Genomic DNA, 25997 nt, shown 5'->3' on the forward strand with positions numbered 1-25997 from the left:
TTTTCCCCCTGTAAGAATACAAGCTTGGCTTTTCTAAACCTGATGTAAATAAATTTCAGATTTCACATGTAATGACTTCTAGTCATGCATGTTTTGAAGCTAATTCTTCTAAAATGAGACAACTTCTCTTTCTAAATTCAGCAATCACCAATAATTGAGTGTAGCTTGAACTGAGCAGAACATATTATTCTATATATCATTTGCATAAACTGTACCTGCAAAATTGAGACTCCACAGATTTGTTCCTGTATATCTTCTTTGAATTAAAGAACAGAATCAATCAATATTTGCTATGGAATATGGTTAATCTGTCCAAAGTTGTATGAAAGGATGGGAATAAAGATTTGGCAGTGATCCCTATACCAGTTAACTACAGCTGCTGATTTTTTGAGGAAGAAATATGAAAATGGTCTGTTGGCATTATCATGTAATTTTTACTTGAAGAATCATAAAAACTTTGGCAAGCCAGAACTTTACATACACACTAATACCACAAAACTAAGATATAAAAGCCATTTATTCAAAAAAATGTGGTGGTGTCAAATCACATACACAAGCCAATATTGAGCTACAAACACAGACCAAACAGTTCTATAAACAGAAATTGGAGTGTTCAATATACCATAGTACCTGAAAAAGACCGTTAATAAAAAGGAGTCCATAAGTATTCATTTCACTTTTTCTATATGGCTCCTTGCTGAATGTCTTTGCCTAAGTTAGTGTACACTGAGCCAGAGGTAGAGTCCCAAGTAAAGCATCTAATGCCTCAGGGCTCCATTAAAAACCTTTATTCTTCTAAACAAAAGGAAAGTCTAGTCTACAGTTTTCTGTATGACACTGAAGTAAAGCCTCTTTGCTTGAACAGTACGGCATTCCCAAGCGCATTTGGCATTAACCTAGATTGAGACTGTGCTTTGTGGAACCACCTCAGTTCTCCTCCCCTTCAGACTCCGACTCTGGAAGAGAAGACAGTGAAACACTTCATGTAGGTTGCACAAGGACACTGATGTGAGTAATTATATAAAAATAACAAGATAACCTTCCAAAACGAAAATGAAAATTTTCACCACACCTAGTACTTCCTAGGAAAGGTTGGCAGATCAAACAGAGAAAACCAGAAAGAAACACACAGCTTCAGGAGATGAAGGTTGACTCTGCTGCCCTCCATGGTGGAGACCTTCATTTACAGATCTGTCATTAAAATTTTCACCATGTTGCTATGAATGATTCTGGTCCTCATCTACAGAGCCACAATGTGTACTGGAGCTGAGTTTAATAAAGGATCAGCATTATTTGCTCACTCTTCTAATCTCTATGAGTAGACTGTACTGCTCTCATCCAGGAAGCACCCTTAAAACTATTTGCTTTGCAAATATCAATCAGCATCATCGTCCACCCTATCTATAAAGGCTAAGTGGTGTTACCCTGCAGGAGGTATGAAACATGTACAAACCAAATTTTTAAATGCTTTTTATAGCATAAGATAAAGTTCATTTAGTAACAGAAGCAGAAGAAGTAGAAGTAACCTACAAGCAGGAATACACATGCTGGTTTTGTAACCTAAAGCTACTTTGCATCATATTGCATTTCAGTGCTCACCTGACAGGAAAGGGCTCACTGCCAACAAATATTACACCACAGATCAGATTTCTGAGGGCAAACATGGGCTGCGTGTTTTTACAGAAACATTTTGTCTCCGTTTGTACTGGACCTTGTAATTAAGGACATCTGGCAGAGGGGACACGCAGGAAAGGATAAAAATAAAGAGCAGCCAAGGCACACAAGCAGAAATTTTTTTAGAAAAGACCAAGCTTTTTTTAGAATTAGACCAAGCTTGCCCATCCAAAATCTAAGCGTGAAAGCAGCTGCCATTTTTATACTGCTACCTGATCTGTTCCTAGTACATATTCCCTCCAAGTTTATAAAACTAATTACATTAAATGGATGCAAATGAACTCTAATAATTCTATCCATATCTGTTACGCATGGATTTATCTTCCCAACTGATGAGAAATTGTTTTTCCACGTAAAAAAAGATAACTTATTCGGTAGAAGTATTTTCCTATCAGGAACATGAGGAAAACCAAGTTAGGGACTAAGGAAACTAGTTCCCCTTCTAAATAACCATTTTAAAGCAGCAAATACAGACCACATAATGTTAACCTGACCATTCAGCTAAAGCCAGTTTCAAGAGCCAGGGTGCAGGCAAGCTCATGCTCTGTGCCATTACACATGACAACAGCAAAAAAGGCACTGAGACAGAAAACTGTTTGGCTGCAGGTGTTAGCACCAATGTACTTGATGCTGTCATCAGTGCAGAGCTCCTCCCTGCAGAAGCTGAAAGAGTTTATCTATAGACAAGTGGTACCCAATGAATAAAGGACTTTACAGAGGCACCATAATCATAATAAAAAAGCAGCAAGTGTTGTTAGGCTTAGGCATGCCTGGAAACAATTGAGATGGTCATGCCTGCTGTTTTGTATTTTGAGTCCTCAATACTGCATATCCTGGTACAACTAAAATGTGGAAAAAAAAAAAGAAAAAATTGTTTTGCAAAGAGACTACCATAGTTCTTCAAAAGAACCCATACCTTCTTCAGCATTTTGCAGCCACTCCACAAATTTCTTCATCTGGTCAAGAAAAACACTTTTGCCTTTAGCAACATGTGCTTCTTTATACCACTTGAGGATAGCTTCTTCACTCAGAACGTCAGCTGAAATACAGATCAGTGTTTGTAAAAAAAAAAAGTATTTTTTAGAGATTAGCAGATTTTGAACATGAGAAGAGAAAGATTTTTTTAAAGGCAGCATACAGCTAATATGATTGCAGTGGAACAAGCTTTGCATGATCTATATTAGGCTACAAATATAAAATATTTGATGCAGATAACGGGTTCCAGATGCAACAAAATGTGTAATGTATGAGGTTTAAAACAGAGTATCAAATATTGTGCTTCTGTCAAGTAGAGTTATTTATTAATCTGTTTTAAATATACCACATAAATTGCTGGATAAAAGAAATATAATAATCAGCCTGCACATCTTGGAAGTTACCACACTAAGAATTACCATGCTTTTTCTTGCTGTTGTGTCACAGAATTGTACACGGTTCTATAAGTCTGAAGTGACAGATACCTCCTGACTGAACACTTAAGGGACAGCCAGTAGGAAAATGCAATCATTTTCCCCTAAAGGTCTTACATTGTTTTTAGCTAATAAGTTTTAAGGTCACTATTCAGACCACCCATTTTAAGGGATTGGCTTGGAGGGACAGCACAGCTGACATTTTAATGTCAAGAATCAGGAACAAAATAGCTGTCAGTGAGGACATGTGAGGCTGAGTACAATTCAGAATAAAGAAATAGTAATAAATAGCAAGGACACTTATTGTTACCAACACATGTAAATTAGGTCTAGCAACAGACCTCTAGCCCCAGGACAAAGTTCCTGTGATCCAGCCAAGCCAAGTATCTCAGTAATTGATGGCTGTAGAGGCAAAATCTGGGATCCACAATGGCATTTTGGCAGTTATGTAATACAAGAGGCAAGAACAAACAACAACATCAACAACAAAAAAATCAAACTGTATTTGTTCTATAAAAAGACTAAAGACAGCTTTCTACACCTCATTAAAATTTCCATTCTTTTTTTCTTTGAACAAACTATCCTCCCTGCTCAAAATCAACACATGTATGTACTTATATGAGCTTCTTGGTGCTGTCCCACCCACTGGGTATTTGCTTGCCAAGGCACCAACCCTGACCATCACCTTCTGCTTCAGCCTAAAGTTAGAGCAGATGTGGCAGGGAAGGGAAGAAGACAAACTGAAATAAATGACACTAAAACCCCAAAGCATCCGATCAAATGAGACAGAGGAGACACATTTCACATACGCTGTTGAATAACAAACAGATGGAAGCAACCAGGGATACGTTTGAACTTAATCAAAACTATTCCAAGACATTGAACAGTAACTGAATGTGAAATCTCCTTGAAAATTAGGAATTTAGTATGAGTGTGTGACTGGAAATTACCTTGTCTCTCAGGCACTTTTCCAAAATAAAACCTCTTCTGCAGTTTACTGCAGCTGACAGTAGTGCTGAGAAAATGCAGGGAAAAAGGGCCTGAGCTGGCTCTAGGCTTTTTTGCATGCATATAACTTGTGCTTAGTGAATCTAAGGGATTCCACCATCTTCCTGAAATCACAACCTGCCACAATGAACTTTTCTCTAATGTTACAGAAATGCTGGAGACAAGAGAGAGATTTTGAACATGTTGCTTTAACTACTTGCTGGTAGTCCTTAGTAGCAGCTCAAAGGCATCACAGTATTTAATGAATCTGGATTTTAACTTAGCAAACCTGAAAATATTTCACATGGACTCATGAACCTGCAGTTTAATGTAACAGTGCATGTTAAAAGATTACATTTACCTCAGAGTCCTTAAGTTCACACAACTACATCTGCAAATTTACTCAGGGTATGATGCATAGGACAGGCAAAGAAAATCAGGAGAGATTTCAGAAAAAAACAAACAACAACAACAAAAAAAACACCCAAAAAAATAACAAAAAAAAAAAAAAAAACAACCAAAAACCCAACAACCAAAAAAAACCAAGTACAGCAACCCTGTCCCAAGCTCAAGCTCTAGGGTACTGTGGACATTCACAAGTATGAAGCTGCTGCATAGAAGGGTTGAAGCTCATTGCTTCATGACAGGTGACATTATGATACTGTACTGTACAAGACAGCACCTTCAGGTAGGCACATAGCTCAGTTCAAAAGTAACAAGACTCAAGTCTGGTTTGTTTTTTTTTTTTATTTGAAAAGCCTGTAAGCTCAATGGTTTTGTTGCCAAAGGGGAAAGTACAATTTCTTTCTCCCTTTCCAAAACCCCAATCTGATAAAAGCAGCATGTAATCTCACTGTGTGCCTCAAAGATTAAAACATTTACAAGTCTGGAAGATGAAAAATTTGCCTGTATTTAACTCCATGGCAATAAATCTCCTACCCTAACAGAGAAGAAAAAAATGCCCTGAACTACCAGAAGGACAACTGCAAGGCTCCTTTAATTTCTAAGGCATACTAAGTACTCTGTATAATACATTCATGCCTCCAGTGCTCATAAGGGATGGCATTCTCCTGCCCGCACAAAGATGCTCAATTCAACAATCATGCAGGACAGGGTGCAGTTAATCATACCTCTGAGTTGCTTTGAAGCAGTGGGAAGGGAAAATGGAAGGAGGAGGAAAGGAGTGACTCATTTTGTATATATATAGTTATTCCTCATTAAAGTTGATTATAGATATATTTTAATGGCTGAAGCAGAGCACTGCGGTTTGTGGGCGTGTGCACATCATTTTCACTGCAGTCCCAGGTGGTGTCAGCCCCAGAGAGCTGCTTTTCCTGCAGGTGCAGCCAACTGCCACTCAAACCACCCACGACCAGAGTCTCCAGGGATGTCCCTCATGAAAAGGAGAAGCTGCAGAGCAGAGAGACTGAACAGCCCAGTCTCTATCCTTCAGGGTTAACTGGAAAGTTACTTGAAGTTCAGGTCTCAGCTTTGCACTCAATCATCCGGTCCAAATGAATTTCTGCTTTTAACTCAAACCACATAGCCACGGGCGGTAAAGGGAAAAGCACACCCTGGCAGCTGCCAACACAGTCAATCAATCTGCAAAATTCAACTCTATTGCAGCTAACTCAGCTGGGAGAACAAAGCCGTCAGACAAGGCTTCTTTCAGTGCAAGGAATGTCACCCACAGTACATTTAAGGCCTTTCTGGTTTGTTTTGGGTTTTTCCCAGGAAAATTTTGCATCAAGTACCACAAAAAGTACTTGAATAATGAAGATATTTAAAGATAATTGTAATCCATCAAAAAACAAAACCCCTGTATGAAGTGAAACTTGAAGATTCATTTCTTCTAAGCATTCCCTGCGGAGCTTGAGAATCTCTGTCAGTCTGCATCATTTGGTTGCTGTATCTCTGTACTGCAAAAGAATATCTCTGAGGTCTAATTATGCCTCAAACTTCACATGCACTTGCAATCAGTTATTTCTTCTTCTATTTTGTAAATGTTGTCTTGAATTCTAATGAAAAAGTACACAGAGGTTTTGTGTTTGCCATTCAAAGGGTGAAATTCTGATCCTCATGAAAGGAACGATCATTAATTTCAATGTCAAGATTTCAGGTTTGAAATTTCAAGGATATACACAAACTAAAAGAAAGGGATTAACAGGTGAGCATGATATATATAGCATGTATTCCAATAACAACAGTGCTTATTTTACCAACAGTGAAGGTACACACTGCAACACAGAAAGAACTAACACACAACATACATCTTACAATGCAAGCAAGGAAGCCAGCAAACTTACTGAGTGCCACTCAGAATTCAGCAATTCTTATTCTGCAACTGAATTTTAGATCTTGGTTAAAATGCAGCTGTCTGATAAACAATTGTACTGACTCAAAGTGAAAACCAGAGAAGCAACATCATAGCTGGGGATCAGTAGAGAACTGGACAGTTTATTTTTCTCTATACTGTCTCAGTAACACAAGGGTAGAGTAATAATAATAATAATGATGATGTTAACAAGCTTTAACCAACTACAGAACTGTTTTTGCAAATTATACCTACAAGCCAGTAAGAAGCTGCTGCTACTTAAAGGAAAATAGGGCTTGGGTTTACACTGGGGAAAAAATGGACACTTCTTGTTTAGAGACAGAATAATAAATTAAGAAAATCAACACCAGAGACTTCAAGATCTTCTAGGTGCTAATGAGTCCCAGCTGCTGTCAACATGTTTAGGTATTTCCAGGTAATTCACAGGAAAGTAATCCAAGGACTATTTCATGATGGAAATATGGAAAGCATTGAGATGCAAGATGCTGGACATCCTGATGATAGTAGTCACAGAACTAAATTAGTCAAAGCGTGACTGGCATTAGGTGCCTATCATCACTGCTGACTATTTTTATGCCCAGGAAGCACTCCCTCGTAATGAGTAATAAGCAACAAACTGTCCACATTCATGCTGGTACAAAGCTGCATTTTTATCTGCCCATTCACAGATATTCAGATACCTTTATTTGTCACTAGATGAAGCTCATTAGGGACCCTGAAACCTCTCCAGATCTTGTGCATGTTACATTTAAGAACAACAGAAAGGGGAACAGGGGTGTCTGCTGCTCCCTCACCACTGACACAGCCAGTAACAGCTTTAGAAGGCTTTTTTCCTCAGCTACTAGGAAACAGAAGATACATTGTCATTGGGAAGTTACCTAAATTAAGTGTATGTCTCTAAAACTTGATGGCTTGTTTTTAGCAGATAGACATGAACTGGGGAGGAGAAGAAGGTGAAATCTACCAGCACTGAAACAAAGAAGAAAGAGGCAGGCAGCATGGCACTGCACAAACCACACCATGAGCCACTAAAGCTCAACAGAGTCATGCAGAAGAAACAGGAATTGAAGGCCTAGTGCTTCCAGAATCTTCTCTGGTTGACAAAGTAGCATGTCCTCACCTAATGGATACTGTTTAACTCCAAGGCTGCCAAAACCAGATGGAGCTGACGCTCCCTGCATCCAAGGCCTAGAAGGGCCCTATGACAGTGGCTGTAAGGTCAGGCTGTAAGTTGCCAGCAGGCAGCAGGTCTGTCAAACAGGGAAATCCAGCTCCAGCCTAAACAGGGCCAGGAAGGGCTGGCAGCTGTGCTGCCACATGACTGCATCAGATGGCAGAGGCAGGTGCTGCAGCATGCCTGCCCCAGATATTCCATGCAGGAACACAGGCACAGCACATATTGGGCATATAGTAGCTCCAAACACTCCTCTAGACATCCAGTGAATCCTAAACAGTATTGAGGCACGTGTAGTGCTGAGGCTGAAGTCTTCTCAGCCCTCCAAACAAGCCTGCCCAAGTAATCTCCTGCATCAGAACAAGAGCACCTGGGGTGAGCAGAGTAGATGGGAACTAGACTCTTCAAGCATAGTAAGTTTAATATACAAGTCAGTGATTAATTTTCTTTTTGATCTTAGAATGCTTTGGAATTTCAGGACTGCTCTTGCAGGCTAACACAGTAATGAATCTACAAAAATTCTGAAAGCAATCCTCCACAAGACTATTTCTGGCTTGACCATCAGTTATGCTCTTAGTGCACAGCAATTATGCCTTTCATTCACCATGTCCGAAGCAAATGTTCTTTTCCAAAGAAAATTGAATCAAGTGATTGCTGCAGCTTGCAGGTTCAAGTTGTTCTACGGTCATTAATAGCATTTACAAATTGTAGAATTTGAGGGCAGAAGGTGCATTGCTTTTTCATTTATCATGGAGGCCACGCTATATTGAAAGAAGGATAGAAATAAATCCACATGACTCACTTCCTTCTGCCTTCAGAAACCATGAAATTATTGCAACAGTTGGAACTCCTTTGCCTTGAACATGTACCTGGACTCAACAGGGTGAACAAAGATCAACATTAGCTTTCTACTCCTGCTGATTTTTCTCCTCCAACTATTTATAGCAAGAACATCAGAACAAACCGTTTGGCACCCACCCATCACATGCGGTGCAAGACCATTAGTCTCTATGACAACCTGATCAGAATAAACTTGTGAAGAAGTCAATTTCACAATAAAAATGAAATCCATCAAAACTATAGCACCTGCAAAAAATTGGCAGGAAAAGAAGAATAAGAAAAGCTCCTTCTGGTAGGGAGCAATTAAAAAACCTCCAACTCCAAACCCCTGAAATATATTCTTGATAGGAGGGTTTGCACTCTCAAGGTTTCTTAAAACCAAGCCCTGATCTACTGTTGAAATCTGCCAGAAATTTATAGAAATGTCTTCCTAGGACTGATTTTATACCAGGACTAAACTGCACTTGAAATGACTGGACAGCGCTTGATCCTGCTCACACTTCTTGAACGAGATGAAAGCAACGGAGGGAGACAAGGGCTTGTTTTGGCTTTTCCTGCTGCCACACACTCCTTTGAACTCTCAAAGCACAAAGTATTCCAGAGTTCAACACCAACACAGCCTTCTCATATGCACTACTAGGTTAAACATCAGAAGAGAGTGGTTGACACTGAGAATCCAAGCACAGAATACAACAGAGGATTCTACACTTTTACCTTTATAAAAGAGTACCACTATCTTCTGAAAGGCTTTCATGAAGTGGATGTTGTCATAACAGTACTCCTGCACCTTCTGGAGTAGGATCAACTCTGACTGGCCTTGAGTGCTGAACACAGCAAGTAGGGGGGCATATTGCTGAAAGGAAGAGAGGGTAAAAAACAAAATGCATGTCAGTAGACTTAAAAACAGATAAACTTTTTTAGAATAAACATCATGAATTTCATCCCTGAAAATGTTTCACTGAAACCTTGTGATTTACTTGCACACTGCGTTTTCTAAAACACATACAAGATATATACACAAATATCCATGATTTTTGTAGCATGTCCTGCATGCTGTAAGCTAAAATGCAGTACCACTTAGTTACTGAATTCTGTAAAATCAATTTATAAAGCCCACAATCTGGCATTACTTCTGTCATACACATTTCACAATACAGCATTCTGTTCATTCAGGAGTGATGCTTTACAGATGTTCATAACGTAAGACAATCCAGGATGAAATACATGAAAAAAAGTCTCTAGTTTCATAGGGGTTTTAGAAGTCTCAGAAAACTGAAATAAAGTAAATTATTCCAAGTTAATTGTGATCAACTCTCATTTTTTTCTCATTACTACAATCAAGAATATCATGACAGCCTTTGGTAAACAGCAACATTTTCCAAGCACAGTTTTAACTGCTAATGTTACTCTGACAAGACAGTAGTGGTACAATTCATAGTTTTTTCCTGGCGTTTATTAATATAATAAAAATAAAGCAAAAACTTATTTGTTATGCAATTTTCCCCTCTTATTTCAGATCTTAAAACTAAAAATTACACTGAAGGACCATATCTTTCCTTAAAAGCTAGTGTTTATACCCACATCTCTCTAATTTCCTGTCATCTTAGCCTCTGATGAGTTCAGCCAAGACTACAATCTTAAAATTAAGATAATATTAAAAGCACTTTTCAGAGATGAAGTTTAATTACCTTTGATCTTTAGAGACCCTAGCCAAATATACATTGCACATTAAAATTTCATCTGCTCTTGCACTAATCAGCTCAGCCTTTCTTCCAAGTTTTCAGTAACCCCCAGTTTGGCATTCTCCAGCTGGACTTGCAACGGCCTGAGATCACAGAGCTGTAGTCTGAGTGACCAGGGCTACTGCTGGTCTCAGTCAGGTGACAAACCACCCATCACCCACAGCACTGATGGGCATGTTTAAAAGTACACTTCAGCACCTCTCCACAAAGGGCTAATCCTGACGGTTTTATCCAATACGGTCCATGGAAGTAATTCGTAAAGCACATGAAAATCAACTGAAATTTGAAAGGTTGTTCCAAAATGGGTTTTGCAATAATTATCAGCTGTTTAAGAGAGCATGAAATCACAATAGCCACAAGCAGCTCAGCAGGCTGGAGGTATTTAGTACTTTTGGAAGAAACTCCCTTAAAATGGCTAGATATATCTAACACTAGAGGCCAAGTTTTCCCACTCCTGGCAGGTATAGCCACATCTTTAGAAACAACATCAGTGCTTTGGTAAGAACTGAAAAACTTGTGCAGGCTGTGAGTAGCTCTTTTTCCCCTTTTAGCCCTTGTAGCATTGAGCTGGTATTTAGGCAAATTGTAGGAAGGCAGGGCAATATACAGTGCAGTTGGTTTATTTAATACCCTCAGCAGAACTCACTCCCATCCACATGTTTGTGAAGTGCTGCTGTCTATAAACATTAACAACTTCCAATAAAAATCCTAGGTTTTCAGTTTGGAAGTAAATTGTCTTCATTTTGCCACATTTGACTTCATACCCTTCACATTCTTTCCTCACTTCTCAACTGGTACAGGCTCACAGTTATGAGTTTCCCAAATGTCTAAATGACTAAGGAACCTTCTTATTGCTGGCTGAGCAGGTGGCATTATTTTCCATTTACGTCATGCACCCACACTGCTGTACAGTTCACCAGAACCTTGCCTGCAGTGAGAATTGTTTGGAAGGTTCTCCTCACCCATGGAGAACATCTCTTCTCTTCACTGGAGGAGGCCTAGGCACTAGCCCCAGTGTCACAGTGAGGTTACTGGGACAATGAGGAGCTTATTCTGTGAGATCCAGCGTTGAACAGCTTGCCCTGTCTCCTCCTGAGGTCAGCTCCTGCTGGTCCTGCCATATGGATGGCACACATGACTCTAACTGCACAGTCCAAGTACGCTGGTTCATGGCTGCCAGCCTCAACCCTGCTATTAGGTAGCCACCCACCCAGTAAGGCTTTTTAAGATCTGTGAACTGGTTCAATACTCTGAGTTCTGACCCATCTCATCTTTTCACCAGGGGTGCCTTGTGTACAACTTACTGAAAGAATCTGGGAAGTTAGAGACTGGTTAGAGACAGATGTCAAAGCTCTGGCAAGTTTGTGAAAGTTACCTGTCATACAAGAATAGGGCCATACAAGCATAAATTCCACCATCTGACATGTCACACATCAAGTATGTATCACATCAAGTATGTATTTATACAGGTTCTGCCATATGGATGGCACATATGACTAACTGCACAGCCCAAGTATGCTGGTTCATGGCTGCCAGCCTCAACCCTGCTATTAGGTAGCCACCCACCCAGTAAGGCTTTTTAAGATCTGTGAACTGGTTCAATACTCTGAGTTCTGACCCATCTCATCTTTTCACCAGGGGTGCCTTGTGTACAACTTACTGAAAGAATCTGGGAAGTTAGAGACTGGTTAGAGACAGATGTCAAAGCTCTGGCAAGTTTGTGAAAGTTACCTGTCATACAAGAATAGGGCCATACAAGCATAAATTCCACCATCTGACATGTCACACATCAAGTATGTATCACATCAAGTATGTATTTATACACATGCTGAACACAGCACCAGGTCAAAGCAACTCCCTGACTGTTTCCTAGGACAGTGACACACAGAAGGGCATAGAACTGAGCTCTGCATCAACCTAACACTGTTAATACACTTTCTGGAGTTGGCTCATACATTGAGGTAGCTGAGAGCCCTTAGAGAAGGATCCAAGATCTGTCTCCACCTATCCTAAGAGGAAGGATGTGAAAAATGCTGTTTCATTTTCAAAGACTGAACTGTAAAGAAGCAGTTATGCAAGTCTAAATTTCTATTTCTATTGCTTCTATTAAAATCTTACCCCTGAGTGCAAATAGTAAATGCCCCATACAAACTTACCTTTGGTTTTAGAAAGTGGATGTACCTAGAGAGATGCCTATCTTATATAGGCAAGATACCTTACATAATTCATTGGGGTGATGCATAGGACTAAACATCCAGTCAACAGGATTTGTACAAAGCCAGCTATGTTTCTCTTTTCCCAGAGTTCAAATATTCCAGAAAGTGTTTGTTAATTTGCCCTGCAGTACTAGACAATAAATCTCAATGGATACTTTGTTACAACTCAAAGAGAGATAATCAAATTTTACATCAAAAGAACAAGAAAAACAATGTCTCTCCTTCTTCTGGAAACTATCTTGTCTTCTCCTGCTATTTGAGCCACTTGAGAAGACTTGAAGGCATTCAGTCTTACCATCAAAGACTACATAATATCCCAAGTGACTGCATTTCTAGGATTACTGATTGGGAAACCAAATTCAGACAAAAGGACAGCAGCAGTAGGAGCGAAACCAGCATGGGAACACCCAAGTATGGGAAGACATCCAATATGAAGAAAGATCTATTTTACCATAAAGAATAAATTCCAGATTGTTTCTGTTCCAAGGCAAACCTCTGAAGCCCTGGCTATGAGGGAGTATTCTTCTGGTCACAGATTACCTGCTTAAAAGACTAAACCTGCTGAAAAGCTTCTGCTCTCAGATCCAGTCTCTTGCACTGCACAATAACTTCAGACTTAGATGAGGAATACCAATGACGTCAGTAATTGATGCTTCTGCACTGGTATGGTGTTTATTTTCTATCCTAAGGTCTTTAGAGTTTTTGTACCAACATGCAGTGGTGGTACTGCAATACTGCAGCCTGTCTTTCTATATATCAGTTCCCTCATCCTCAAGGACAGTAGCTGGATCAGAGAGTAACCACACTGTACGTACACAGAGTCCCAAGCCAGCTCCTGGCTTATCACTTGACAAGTCACTGAGTATCCAGCTACCACAACCAACATTGGCAACAACCAATTCACAGTTCTGGCCTCGGCATTCCTGCCTGGACCTATCCAGCTCTCTGCACACCCAGCACAGGTGCTGCCTTACCATGCTCCCAAAATGTCTTTGCTTCTGGCAAAGACATTGCAAAGGCAGTTCCTGCAGGCTTAGTCAGGTTCACTAGTCAGGTCTGAGCAGGCTGAGTCCCAACAGTCACTCAGCCCTGCCCCAGTGCAAGGAGCCTCTCAGGGACCTGGCACCCTGGGAAAGCACAAGGAAGAGATGCTCAGGCTGTGAACACCTTGGCTTGCCCTGGCACTGTGGGACTCAGGATACTCAATGATCTGCATTACTTCAGTCCTCAGCATCCATTTGACAGTAGTCAGACTATACACAATGCTTGGTATGCTCAGCATCAGCCGTCAAAAATCTGTATCTCCTTAAACAGGTCAACGCTGACAAACTTTGACAGCCAAAGAAACGTATTCTGTAAATTCACAGCGTTCTTCTCCTTTTCACCCATGCACACACCTTTAGATGTTTGAGGGCCTGCTCTGCAACCAGCTCTTCTTTCTTGTTCCATTCCACAGCATTCATGACACAGGTCCAAAGGAGACCAATCACTGCTGGCTCTGGCAGCTCATTTCTTTTCATTTCCTCTTTTACATAAAGCACTACCTGGAGAAGGAAATAAGGGACACTTCCAATGAACCAGAAATGATGCTGACTTTCCAAACACTTGTAGTAATTTACAACATCATGGTGTAGAAGTATTAAGAAACAAAATTAGAACAAGATTTTGACCCTCCCCCTCCAACCTAACAGTTAATGCAGTTAAAGGAAATACATTCTCAAGGATTAATTAAGGAAAACCACCCCCATCCCACAGACAACTACACTTGGAAATACAGAGGATATTTGGTTGCTTTAGTCATAAGCACAGAGTGAACAGATGAATAAATTAAAATAGTTTAAATGAAAACAGAGGCAATCTGTTCCTCTCTACCTAATGTTGATTTAAGTCTTTGATTATTATTATATAAACAAAACAGTTCTAAAAAAACACTTTTACCTCCTTAATTGGGCATTCCTGAGAGAGACGTTCTTGTAGTTCTTTTTGAAGTTCTTTACGAGTCCCCAGTGACTGCTGAACTCTAAGGAAATCTGAGAGCTCTTTCAGACCTGCTTCAGTAAAATACTTGGCAAAATGGTCCACATTTTGCCGGTTGGCTGGAAATAGTTCCTAGACAGGAATGCTCTCTGTTAAATAACTAACTATGACTCTTGACAGAATGGAAAGAACATTTTTTAAGAATGAACAGTAGGAATAACCTGTTACTTTACTGAAAACAGTGCTTGTATCCACACTTGAAAAGTCAACACTTTCATACTGCAGTGTTTCACTGTAGTGGAGTGAAAAAATGATGTCCAGCTACACAAATAAGCTAACACCCACTCCATGTGAAGTGCATGTACTTAGGAATAGCCATGAACCAAACATGTAGCTCAAAGCAGTCCTAAGAGGAACTATACTTTTTCCAGATTCCAAGAGTTGTAGAGAAAGTACAAAGGAATAGATGGCAAAGCACATTTATCATGCCCTCCCAGTGCATCCACACATTTATCACTTAAAAAAAATACACGTAAGTGGCCCAGGCACCCTGGCCTACCACTAATGCATCATTTAACATAAATCACAAGATCCACTATGTACTGTTAACATTAACTCCTGCAGGCATTTCTAATTAAAAGGCATTGTCAATTCATGAAAGTCCAGCTACTTAGAAAAGTTAAAATTATTCTTAAGAATCACTATAGCAAATGCCCCATCTTGGAAAGCATTCAATGGCATTTGCTTACCATTCATTCTTGATGTCTTCACAATGATCTGTGGGATGGATAACACTTTTTTTTTAACAAAGAAGCTGGAGACTTTCCATCTATTTACTTACTGACTAATGAAATTACGAAACTTTCATGAAGGCATCTATGCGAGGCAACATCATCTGATACTTTACAGTTGTTTAATAGAGTAATGAGAGTCAACAGCTGAAAGTTTAAGTCAGTCAAGCTTGAAATAGAAATAAGACGCAGTTTCCTTCCCTGCCCTCCCTGCATAAAAAACAGTGTAATTAGCCCCTTTCCCAGTTAATGGCAAATTATTTATGACTTGGACACTTAAATCAAGTACAAATTGAAGAGATGGAGGGGCATGGGAGGCTCCTTACTTTTGAAAGATACTTGTTTAATTACATATTATTGAGGTAAAAGAGCAAATACTGCTGAGTCTCCAGGTACTGCTACACGGGATGTGTATTTGACTGCATTATCGCAGCAGCAATCTTTCTGAAGGATTAAAAAACCCCAAATGATCTTCAGAAAGACACTGGAAGGAAAAGGCACATGAAATTCCTACATATTCATATATTCTCTGAATACCTTGCTACAAACCCAGAACACAGGTTTTGAGTCCTAAGGCTGAAAGCCTTCTGCACTGTACCTACTAGCTCTGCTGCCACCACTGCAGGACCATTTATGCTACCTAGATGGCTACTGTGCAGAAAATTAGCTTACTATTCATTTACTGTACTATTTAAACACTGGTGCTTCAGAAACTTACATTCAAATCTAACTCTTTATACTTTATATACCATTTGCAAAAGGAAAACACATTTAAAGAAATAGAGCTTCTCATGCCCATTTGCTGGTATGTTTTGTTAGCAGTGGTTAGAAAAAAACCCCATCTATTTAATTCCCAAGCCCCATATATACAGTCTCTCAGAAGGCATCTGACTACAGGAAAAATAGAGACAGAATGTAAAAACATGTGATACTTAATATTCCTGAACCTGTATCAGTGCTACAGCCATAACAATATTGCTGTGTTTCAAAACATTTTAGAAACACTAACAGAGTCTGAGGGGGAGTTAACGTGCTTACAGAAAACTACCATCTGCATTTCATTTCCTTCTTTTTCCCTGGGAGAGATAAAGATTATTGAAAATATATTGTACTTACTAGCAATCTCTTATCGAGGTTGGCTTTTCTTAAAGCAGAGGTAACAGAATTGGCATCTTTCTCTGCCATCCATGCTTTAAAAAGCTTTACAGCGAAAGAGGCTGCAATCCCTATTAGAGGCAAGCACAAAACATGCTCCAGCAATTTTCAACAAAAATTAGAGTTGACTATAAGAAGTTCAAGGTTACAAAAAAGTTACAAGATGGTGGAATGGAAATACATTTATGACAACAGAAACAAACACATTGAGCTGAAATGCCTATTTTCTTCTGTAATGCAAAATTAGTTTCCTGAATTATACTAGATTGAAAATCTTTTCATTTGGTATTGCCCATCTCTGTTCAGTTGTTCAAAGATTTTCTCTGCAATTATTTTTCCTACATTTTCAATTCACAGACTGAGTACAATGCAAAAGGAAAAATTATGCATTAAATGGGTAGGAAACAAAGGCAGAAAGCAATAAAGGATAATCAAGAACAAGAACTAAAAAAAAAAATGTTCAAAATTTTTTTAGCAAATCCTGGAATAGGGTTAAATATAAACTTTGCAAGTTCAAGGTGACTGATTGTACTATGTCCTCCTAGGAGGTATTTAGTAGCCAGTTGTACCAGGCACAAATACTATTTTAAGTGAAAAACATTCCTTCCTCGAGGCAAAACTTAGTAATGTGTGTATTAAATCAAACTAACTATCCCTCCACTAGCTGTGGATTTCCCAGGGGAGTTAATAAACCATTAAGCCCACATCTCCTATTTCCTAGAGCAGCACCACCACCACGATTGCTCCAGATTCTGCACTGCAAACGCAGGGAGCTGAAGGGTCTCAGAGATGGAGCTCATCCTTAAGGAAGGTTGCCATAACTGTAGGTCAGTTATGGTTCTCCATACTACACTCATACCAGTGATAATGGTAATGCATAACAAATAGCACAATCCTATGCTACAGCTGGCCACTGTAGTTTTTGTTTCACCTCCAGATAGTCCTGAAGCTCTTAGAGCTAAGTGAGACCTACTGGTGAGAAGGAACTTCATCACTCTTAGCCACTTTTTAGATAGATATTCTTGATTTTTATTTCTAGCATACTTTGACTAAATTGGTCATCAAACATGAACAGAAGAGACTATTCCCAGACCACTGTAAAGTTCACTGACAGTCTTTACACATCTTCACTGTTATGGCAGTTTTAGCAAGCTTATTTCAGAAGCTTAGTGGTAAGACATGCTCCTTAAAGAAGTACTGTACGGAACCAGGGATGCACAATGCCAGGCCAAGAGAAGCCTACAAATACTTCTTTGGGCTTGTTTTACATGTTGGACATTGTGCAGCAATCCTAAGTGCTGCAAGCTGACTAACCAAGACTAACAAAGCCTGGTCAACCAGTAGAGGACTTAGGCATAATTTCCACTGCAAACACACTCCAGCATATCCATGTGCTTATGTGCTCAATACCAAAATTAAATGGAATGGTCTCTGTCACCAAGCATTATCATATTGTACCAAATTTTTCTAGTTTTAGCTTAAAACAAAACAAGTTTTATGCCAGTGTCAGTATTAGAGGGTGTGCTGTTTTCAGCTGGGGTAGAGTAAATTTTTTTCAGTGGCTGTATGGGGCTTTATTTTGGATTCATGCTGAACACTGGGTTGATAATACAGATACATTTTTGTTATTGCTGAGAAAGGCTTACAAAGAGCCAAGACCTTTTCTGCTTTTCCAACTGCCATGCTGGCATGGAAGTTGGGAGGAGACACAGCTGGGACAGATGACCCCAACTGACCACAGGGATATTCCAGACCATATGACATCATGCTCAGTATATGAAGTGGGGAGAAGCAAGAAAGGAGAACATTTTAAGTGTCTTCCTAAGTACCCGTTACGTGTGATGGCGCCCTGCTCTCCTGGAGGTGGCTGAACACCTGTCCAGGGGAGGCAGTGAACTAATTCCTTGTTTTGCTTTCCGTGTGTGTGCACCTTCTGCTTTCCCCATTAAACTTTATCTCAACCCATGAGTTTTCCAGATTTTACCCCGCCCATTCTCTCCTTGATCCTGCTGGTGTGGGAGTGAGCAAGCAGCTGTGTGAGGCTTGACTGCTGGCTGAGATTACACCACGACAGGGGGAGGCTGTTCCAGGCTTCACTACCCACATATTTTCAAACTTACTTCTCATTTACAGCCCAAATTTATCACTGGCCTGTTCCTGTTCATGTATTCTGTGCACGTGCTGCCACTCTTTTCCATTAAATAGCTCTTCTCTTTTTGTTTGCTTCATTATTTTTCCTCCTTATTTGCAGAAAGTAATTTCAGTCATTTATTTTATTGACTAGTCCCATTAGCTGCTCTTTGCATTTGCATTACTTTGCCAGCACAGGAGACAAGAAGGGTACGCTTGACTCTGGCAAGATTCCACCACCATCTAGACCTTTCTCTGTCTGTATATGAGTATGTCAGCAATCCACAAAAGAATATTTAGTTTTCCATCTACATGTAACAGTAAAAGTAGTGACAACACTGAAATAAGGTAATCTAAAAATAAATTAGCTATTTCCACTCAAACTTGACAGATCTCCTGTCCACACACAATCTACCCTTACCTCACTTTCAGCCATTTCTTAGCCAATGTTACAAGTCCCATGCTGATCAACAAGTCCCTCAGCTCACCTGTTCCCTCGTGTATTTTAACCTCACCTGCCTGCAGCACTGTTTTTTTGTAAATCAAAGAAATCTCTGAGTAATAAAGTATGATCTTTCTTCATGTATGATCTACTTGTTTTGCCTTGCTTTTATCCCCATTTTTAAACTATCTTTGGATCTTCAATTACTCTTGCATAAAATATCTACCCCAGGATACTGACTGAACAATCTTTCCTCAAATGCTGTCCTGGATGCATTTTCAGTATATATAAACCAAGAACTAAAAGTATATGTAAGCTCTGACAAAAGTTTAGGGCTCCTAGAAACCTAAGTTCATAATGCAAATAAGAACTGTATCCTTAAAATGCTAAACTTAAAATATAACAATTTCCATGATTTTTAAAAATTTGGGTTTTCCAATGCCTCTTGTCTTCCCGTAACTAGGAAGACTTTCATTTAAACGCATTGCAGACAATCATCCTAAAAACATGGATTAGTGCTTTTGTTTGAGATTTTTCCTAGTTTAATTCTGATTTCAAAAGCCATGAATGATGACAGAGCAAAGCTGCAGCTGTGGCTTTTCTTTCTGCAGCATTTAGAAAACAAATGTAATGGTTAGCATGCTGCAAATGAGAACATGAAGTTAAAATATTTTTTTTTCAAATGAAAATTAGAATACGTTTTAGCTAATATATAGCTCTTTAACAAAACCAAAAAAAGGTCATGAAAACTGTTCAACACTACCAGTACATTTACAATGGTGCCAGGTAGTCAGAACTGTCAGAGAAAGAAATTGTTGGGCAAGCAGTTGTAAAATCAGGACTACATGGCTATAAATATACAACAAAATCCTTAAATAAAGTAATCTCAAAAAGGCATTGTACCCTAAGACTGAAAGAACTCATTTACTCATCATATAATAAACACAAATTCATGAGAAAGTTCATCAGTCACTGATCACTGTTAGTATGAAGGCAAAATGAGGGACTGATTTTTCTTCTGCAATATCCCATTGGCCTACATGGGATCTGTCTCACTTCTCACTCACAAGATATTAGCAACACTTGAAGAAATGCCAGATCTATCTCAGGAACATATATTATATTCCACACCTTTATAGTACCACAATAATACATAAATCCTACAATTTTGCATACACAAGTATGACTTTCAAAAAACCATGAATCATTTGGGGTTTGCAATTGCTTTGTGGTTTTTTTTCTGTCTGATTGGCCTCTTACAAGATTTCACAAAGTATGTCGGGCACTGCTGTCTGTATATGCTTCTGCTTTAAAATACTGCTTCTGCTGTACATTCACAAGTTTCCAACTTCCATTTTACTGCAACATACATAATATGTTGCAATAAAATACATCGCCTAGAAAACAGCTAAGATAAGAAAAGATATGGAACATTACCTTCTTTGACTATATTGTCAGTGAAGAGGCTTGTTAAAATCGTAGCAGGAAGAGTCCCATTGGCTAACAAGATGCCAGAAAGCATTGCCAGTTTTGTCTGCTCTGTCTCAGTAAAGGCTTTAAGAAACAACAGGAGCTGTGAGCCAGACAAGAAAAAAAAAGTATTTATTTGAGGCACAGGGAGACAACAGGCTTTATTTCTTATTTCTTGAGAAGTCTCAATACAAATTACAGCAATCACATCAAAATCTACCCAGAAGCATGACAGTGTCATTTCACTGATCCTTGTGATTTCACTTTCTCTAAGAACACAAGACAGTACCTGAAGGGAGCCTACAAAAAAGATGTAGAGAGACTATTTACAAAAGCAAGTACTGACAGGAAAATTTGGCTTCAAACGGAAAGAAAGCTGGTTTAGATTAGATATTAGAAAGAAATCTTTACTGTGAGGGTGGCAAGGCTTTGGGTGACAGCAAAAGCTGGCTTCAAACGGAAAGAAAGCTGGTTTAGATTAGATATTAGAAAGAAATCTTTACTGTGAGGGTGGCAAGGCTTTGGGATAGGTTGCCAGGGAAGTTGTAGATGCCCCATCCCTGGCAGTGTCCAAGGCCAGGCTGGACAGAGCTCTGAGCAACCTGGTCTAGTAAAACATGTCTCTGCCCACAGCAGGGGGTTTGGAGCTAGATGGTCTTTAAGGTCCAAAACCATTCCATGACTAAGGTCCAGCCTAAGCCATTTTATGATTCTGTGAAGAATACAGCCTTGGTCAAGTATAAAACCTGTCTTCTCCAAATATATGTATGCACCTGTAAAAATAAAAGTACTGGCCACAGGCGTAAGACACACAGAAGTTACAGGACCACAGACAGGACCCTGCCTATTCACATCTTCAGACTTCCAGCTCTGCCACACAGAGTTAAAATTTCTTTTCTAGCTTCCGAAAATTATTGCTCATGGAAACAATAAAGGATGGGAAAATTTCCTGGTTTTATTTTAGGGAAGGGAACACAGCACAATTACAACAGATTTTTTTACTGGCTATAAAAAGAAATATATTTCAAGTTCAGACACTATTGATAAAGCTGAAAAAGGACAGACATGAACACAGGCTGATTTAAGACCTTGCCATTCCTAGTACTAATTACAAGAGAAAACAAATAGCTTGAGAAAAAATTACAAATCTCATCATCTTGGAAGATCTGAACTACATATACACCTTCTAATTCTAAAACTGGCAATTAAGTCTATTTTTAAAATTTTAATTTCCTATGTTAAAATTATTGACTTGAGAGCATATTGATGAAGTACATAGTGCCCTTTTTCTTTTATATCAGAAAAAAAAGCCATGCAGAATGAGATTTTGTCAACGACATTACTGCTAACAATAATTTTTCCTTAATGTGTTGTTAGTGATCACAATACGGGTGGTGGGAAAAAAAGAGGTGAGACAAAGGACAGCTTCATTCAGTGCAAAAAGCTGCTGATTCCATCAGATGCTAGCTTACAAATTTACCATCGCCACAGAAGAAGGGAAAAGAAAACGTACTGCAGATACAATTTTGCACAGTTAAAAACAATACTCATTTTTTTCTTCATAAGATGGCACCCCTCCAAAAGTATGTCCTGAACTTCTGCTGTCAGGACACCCTTATTTCTTTTCTACATGAGCAACAAATGCAATTAAAGCAAAACAGTTTGTTTTGATAGAAAATTCTCACCAGGTTTCCACATTAGGGTATTTCTTAATTATCAGATTCTACCCATACAAAGGGACAGAATATGATCAATGTCCCTGTCCTTGTTTGTTACCACGGACAGTGAGAGATCCTCTCTGAGATATCCAAGCAGTTTGTCAACAAATGTAAAACTTTCTGAATGCAGTGATGTTTTAAAAGTCCAGGTAACTAATGAAGTTATTAAATCTCATGCAGTGTTTTATGAATAGCTCTGCTCTGCATCAGTGAACAGAACTGAAAAAAAACCTCATTCATACAGTAGTACTTACATAATAACATCAGCTTTAAATTACAGCTTACACAGGACTGAATGACTCAGCCACAGACAAATCACTCAGAATTTTTATTTTTTCCAGTGGGCTTCAGCCAAATGACTGTAACACACACTTTTAAAGAACAATTATGAAACTACCAAATCTCAAGGTGTAATTTTACTTGAGCAAACTGTGCTCAACCACAAAATGCATGAAACTTCAGGATGCAGAAGAATGGAGTTACTATTTCTAAATATATAACTGAGAAACAAATGGTGTGGTGTATTTCCAAATATAGCAACTAACTGGTGTATATGATGGTGTAGGCAATGGAACTCCAGGGCCACATTTAATGGAAAACAGAACATTCTTAGAGAAAATCAATATAATCCTAGTGTATACTGGAAGCCTATGGATTTAAAGCTTTCTTTATACATGCTTTATCAATAATACTGTACTAAAATGAGATCTGCACAAGAAAAAAAAATAATCAGAATTAGACTTCTTTCCTGGAAATAATGAGACTTAATAAAGAGGAAACAGCTTCAGATTTCTGTGTACCCCACTTAAACATTTTTTCTTTTGCTTCTAAATAACCAAGAGATGAGGATTTTGATTAGAAAGTGGTCACACTGACCACTTTAACATAACAGACCAGGTTTTGATATACTTCTGAGCTCCAACCTCCATCCTTTTATCAGTAATGTGTAGATCATGAAAAGTTATACCCATTTGTGTAAGAGTCTGTTTTAAACAGAACCTTTATCTTCTACACATTCCTTGCTAACTAAAGTATTGTTGGTGCTACTTGCCTAATTTTTGTTTAACTAATATTTTGCAAAAGCAGCTCAAAGCTGGACTTGTTCTTTTCTGCTGCTTAAGGATACTATTCTATACTTTCCAGCAGTTCTGAAACATAGTTTAGAGGGAGACTGGGTGATAGGAAAACCCAAATCTTTCATAAACCCATTTTAAAAACCATGAAACAGAACCTAAATTTCAGTTCAAAGTTGTTACTTCAGATTTTCATTGCTGATTAATTGAAGCACTCTTCTTTTAGCATCACAATTAGAAAGCTCAGTAGAGAAGTCACAAAACGTCCAAGACACTTCAGAATAGCTCCCAACCACCCACAGAACATTCTCCAAGCTAACACTTCCCTGCTGTTAGCCAAGCACAGACATTACTGCTTTCATTATACAGATACAAACTGATTCCAGGCATAAAAAGGGCAGCTCTGGCTCATTATCTTGTATTTCTGTGATGTCTATAAGAACTCCCAACCATACAAACAGAAATTCAGAATACCTAATAACACAAGACCAGGCCTCATGCGCTGTTCCAAGTTGTTTTTGTCATTAAAGAGAAAGTCTTTTAAGCACAATTTCTGGGCACAGAAGATGCACACAAATAAACACATTCATGCAACATTAAAAAGCACACAAGAAAAACAAGTGCTTCTGACCACCTCTTGTGATCCAGAAATCTTAAATGGTGAAAATTGAGGAACTCTACCCACACAGGGAGTGTGGTGTCTTTTTATGCCTTCATTATCTGAAATGGTCTGTTGCTGACAGTTTGTCACATCTGCAGACAGCTGAATTGTCAGCAATGGAGAAGGCCGAAAATATAGCAACAGATATCTACTGGCTGAGTCTTGCCTTTCATTTGGCTGATTTAAAGCATTTCTGCTCACTCCCTATTCAATCTCAGAATGTTATTCTCCTCTTATTTCCTAATTCCTAGCTTAATTTACAGTTCTTTCATTAGGAAAATAGGAACACGAACAGTGAACGTCACAACATCTCCCAGCATTTCAGACATCCTCTTGTGACTCAGTAATATTTACCACTGTTAAGACAAAAAAAAATTATCTGTACTTTATCCCAATTCTGATATTAAAAAGTTTATACAGAAAGTTACCTAAACATGCAAACCTACTAAGTAGAAAATAACTACACTCTTCATCCAAGGAAATACATATGTAGAGAAAGAAGAACACAAGTTTGGAATTTAGAATTTTACTGAAATTATTGCAAAATGTCATGGGCCTAATGCCAGTACATTGGGCCATATTCATATGAACTTAAGATGCCTACATGAAAACACAAGCAAGCGAGCAATGCATCTAAACATTGTCTGTCGAAATTGGTTGCACAAAATAATTTAGATGTAAAACTTTACATACATGGTTTGCTGATGCCATTAGAAAAATGAGTAACTGGCAATTTTGAGGAAAGAGATTTAAGAAACAACTGAAAGCTAGAAGCAGAGAAAAAGGGAAAAGATGGTAGAAAATAGTGTCCTAATGAGAAAGTTGTGATCTAGAAGACATAAAGCAAATACTTGCACAGATACTGCTATCTAAGATAATCTCTCTTGAAAGAAAGTCCCACTGGCAGCATCTGCTGCTTTAGTGTGAAACTGCTGGTATTGCCTTGGTTTTTTTGGCATGCCTTTTTCTATGAGAAAAGCTAATTTTCCCCCAAGTGCTCCATCTGCCTAATCAGTCTGCCAGAAACATCACTTTTATTGCTGGGACAATGACCCACAAAAAAATGTCAACGAGTCACTCTCTTATATATCAAACCACTGACTAACTGCAGCCATCTTGGTCTAGCAGAAACACCTTCTGGACACCAGAAGGTGTCCACCTTCTGGACCTCCACGGGCAGCTACTCTTGTACAAATTACAGCATGCAGGGAAATAAAAGATTAAGTGGTTAAAAACCCTGCAGCCTCATAAATGAGAAAACAGCCACTTTGTGGATTCACACAAGCAGGGGAAGGGAGAAGGTAAGGCAAAGGCACCTATAAGTAGTCCTCAAGGGCTATGTGGGCAACGGCAGTGAAGGTGCCACAGTCTCATCTTGTCACTAAGAGAGCAAAGTGAATTTTTGGAAGCTTAAGAGGATGCAAAGCCAAGCAAGTTACAGAAATGAGCGGAGGCGGTTTGAATTGACATGGCATTTACTTAATATGCTGAGCACTCTCTGAAACTTGAATGCTGTGAGTCAGCGCTTCTCATGTCAGTGATTACAGTAATTAACAGCAGGAACATTAGATTTCTGTGGGGATAGAGGTAAATTTAGGTCTTTAGAATGATGTACTGAGTAATCAGCATCAGTTGATAGGCATGCTGGCCACAAGTGTAAAAATAATTTCCTGTATGAGCAAGAATATATAAATCAAAGCCAAATTAATTCAGGCACAAGAAGTGCTGGAGAGCTACCAAGCTCCAAATGAGCCCTCATTTGACCCTTGCAGCAACATTTCTAATGTTTAAATAATATGGAAACACATTTTTATGTGTAACAAACATGATACTTTAGTCATGGGACACGTTTCACCACTACCGCATGCCTGTTAAGTAACAGAACAATACAGTGTTTATTACTTATTCAGGCCATTAGAAAAAGATATTTACATCTCTTACTAGGAGCTCAAAATAGACAAAATAAATCTGTACGTTGTTTTTCAAACATTTTTACCCTGGCTTTTCCTGTCTCCTTAGAATTCAGCATCACAAAGCAAAACAGTATCCACAAATAGCCACTACAGTCTAACAGCAAATCCTGAGCACTCTGCCACTGGTGAGGACTTTCTCTTACACATATCTGTGGCCTCAAATATAAAAAACTTGTGGTTAGGATTCATTCCACAGTGCAGGAGTGGTTTAATACTCATACACCAAGAGA

The 25997-nt window shown here is 38.9% G+C and overlaps 1 protein-coding gene across 1 annotated transcript in view; it reads right to left on the reverse strand.

Annotated features, from left to right (window-relative positions):
• Window positions 1-499: 499 nt before the first annotated feature.
• Window positions 500-25997, reverse strand: part of BZW2 (basic leucine zipper and W2 domains 2) — a 54082-nt gene continuing 28584 nt past the window's right edge. Inside the window, exons 6-12 of the mRNA XM_041418218.1 lie at window positions 20310-20445; window positions 16262-16371; window positions 14316-14486; window positions 13775-13921; window positions 9134-9272; window positions 2591-2713; window positions 500-956 (exon numbers count right to left, since the gene is read on the reverse strand). Of these exons, the coding sequence (XP_041274152.1) occupies window positions 928-956; window positions 2591-2713; window positions 9134-9272; window positions 13775-13921; window positions 14316-14486; window positions 16262-16371; window positions 20310-20445 (855 nt within the window). The 3' untranslated portion in view covers window positions 500-927. The remainder of the gene's footprint in view (window positions 957-2590; window positions 2714-9133; window positions 9273-13774; window positions 13922-14315; window positions 14487-16261; window positions 16372-20309; window positions 20446-25997) is intronic.

Source organism: Onychostruthus taczanowskii, unplaced genomic scaffold (genome assembly GCF_017590055.1).
Source record: "Onychostruthus taczanowskii isolate IOZ18803 unplaced genomic scaffold, ASM1759005v1 scaffold59, whole genome shotgun sequence".
In the NCBI taxonomy this organism is placed as follows: Eukaryota; Metazoa; Chordata; class Aves; order Passeriformes; family Passeridae; genus Onychostruthus; species Onychostruthus taczanowskii.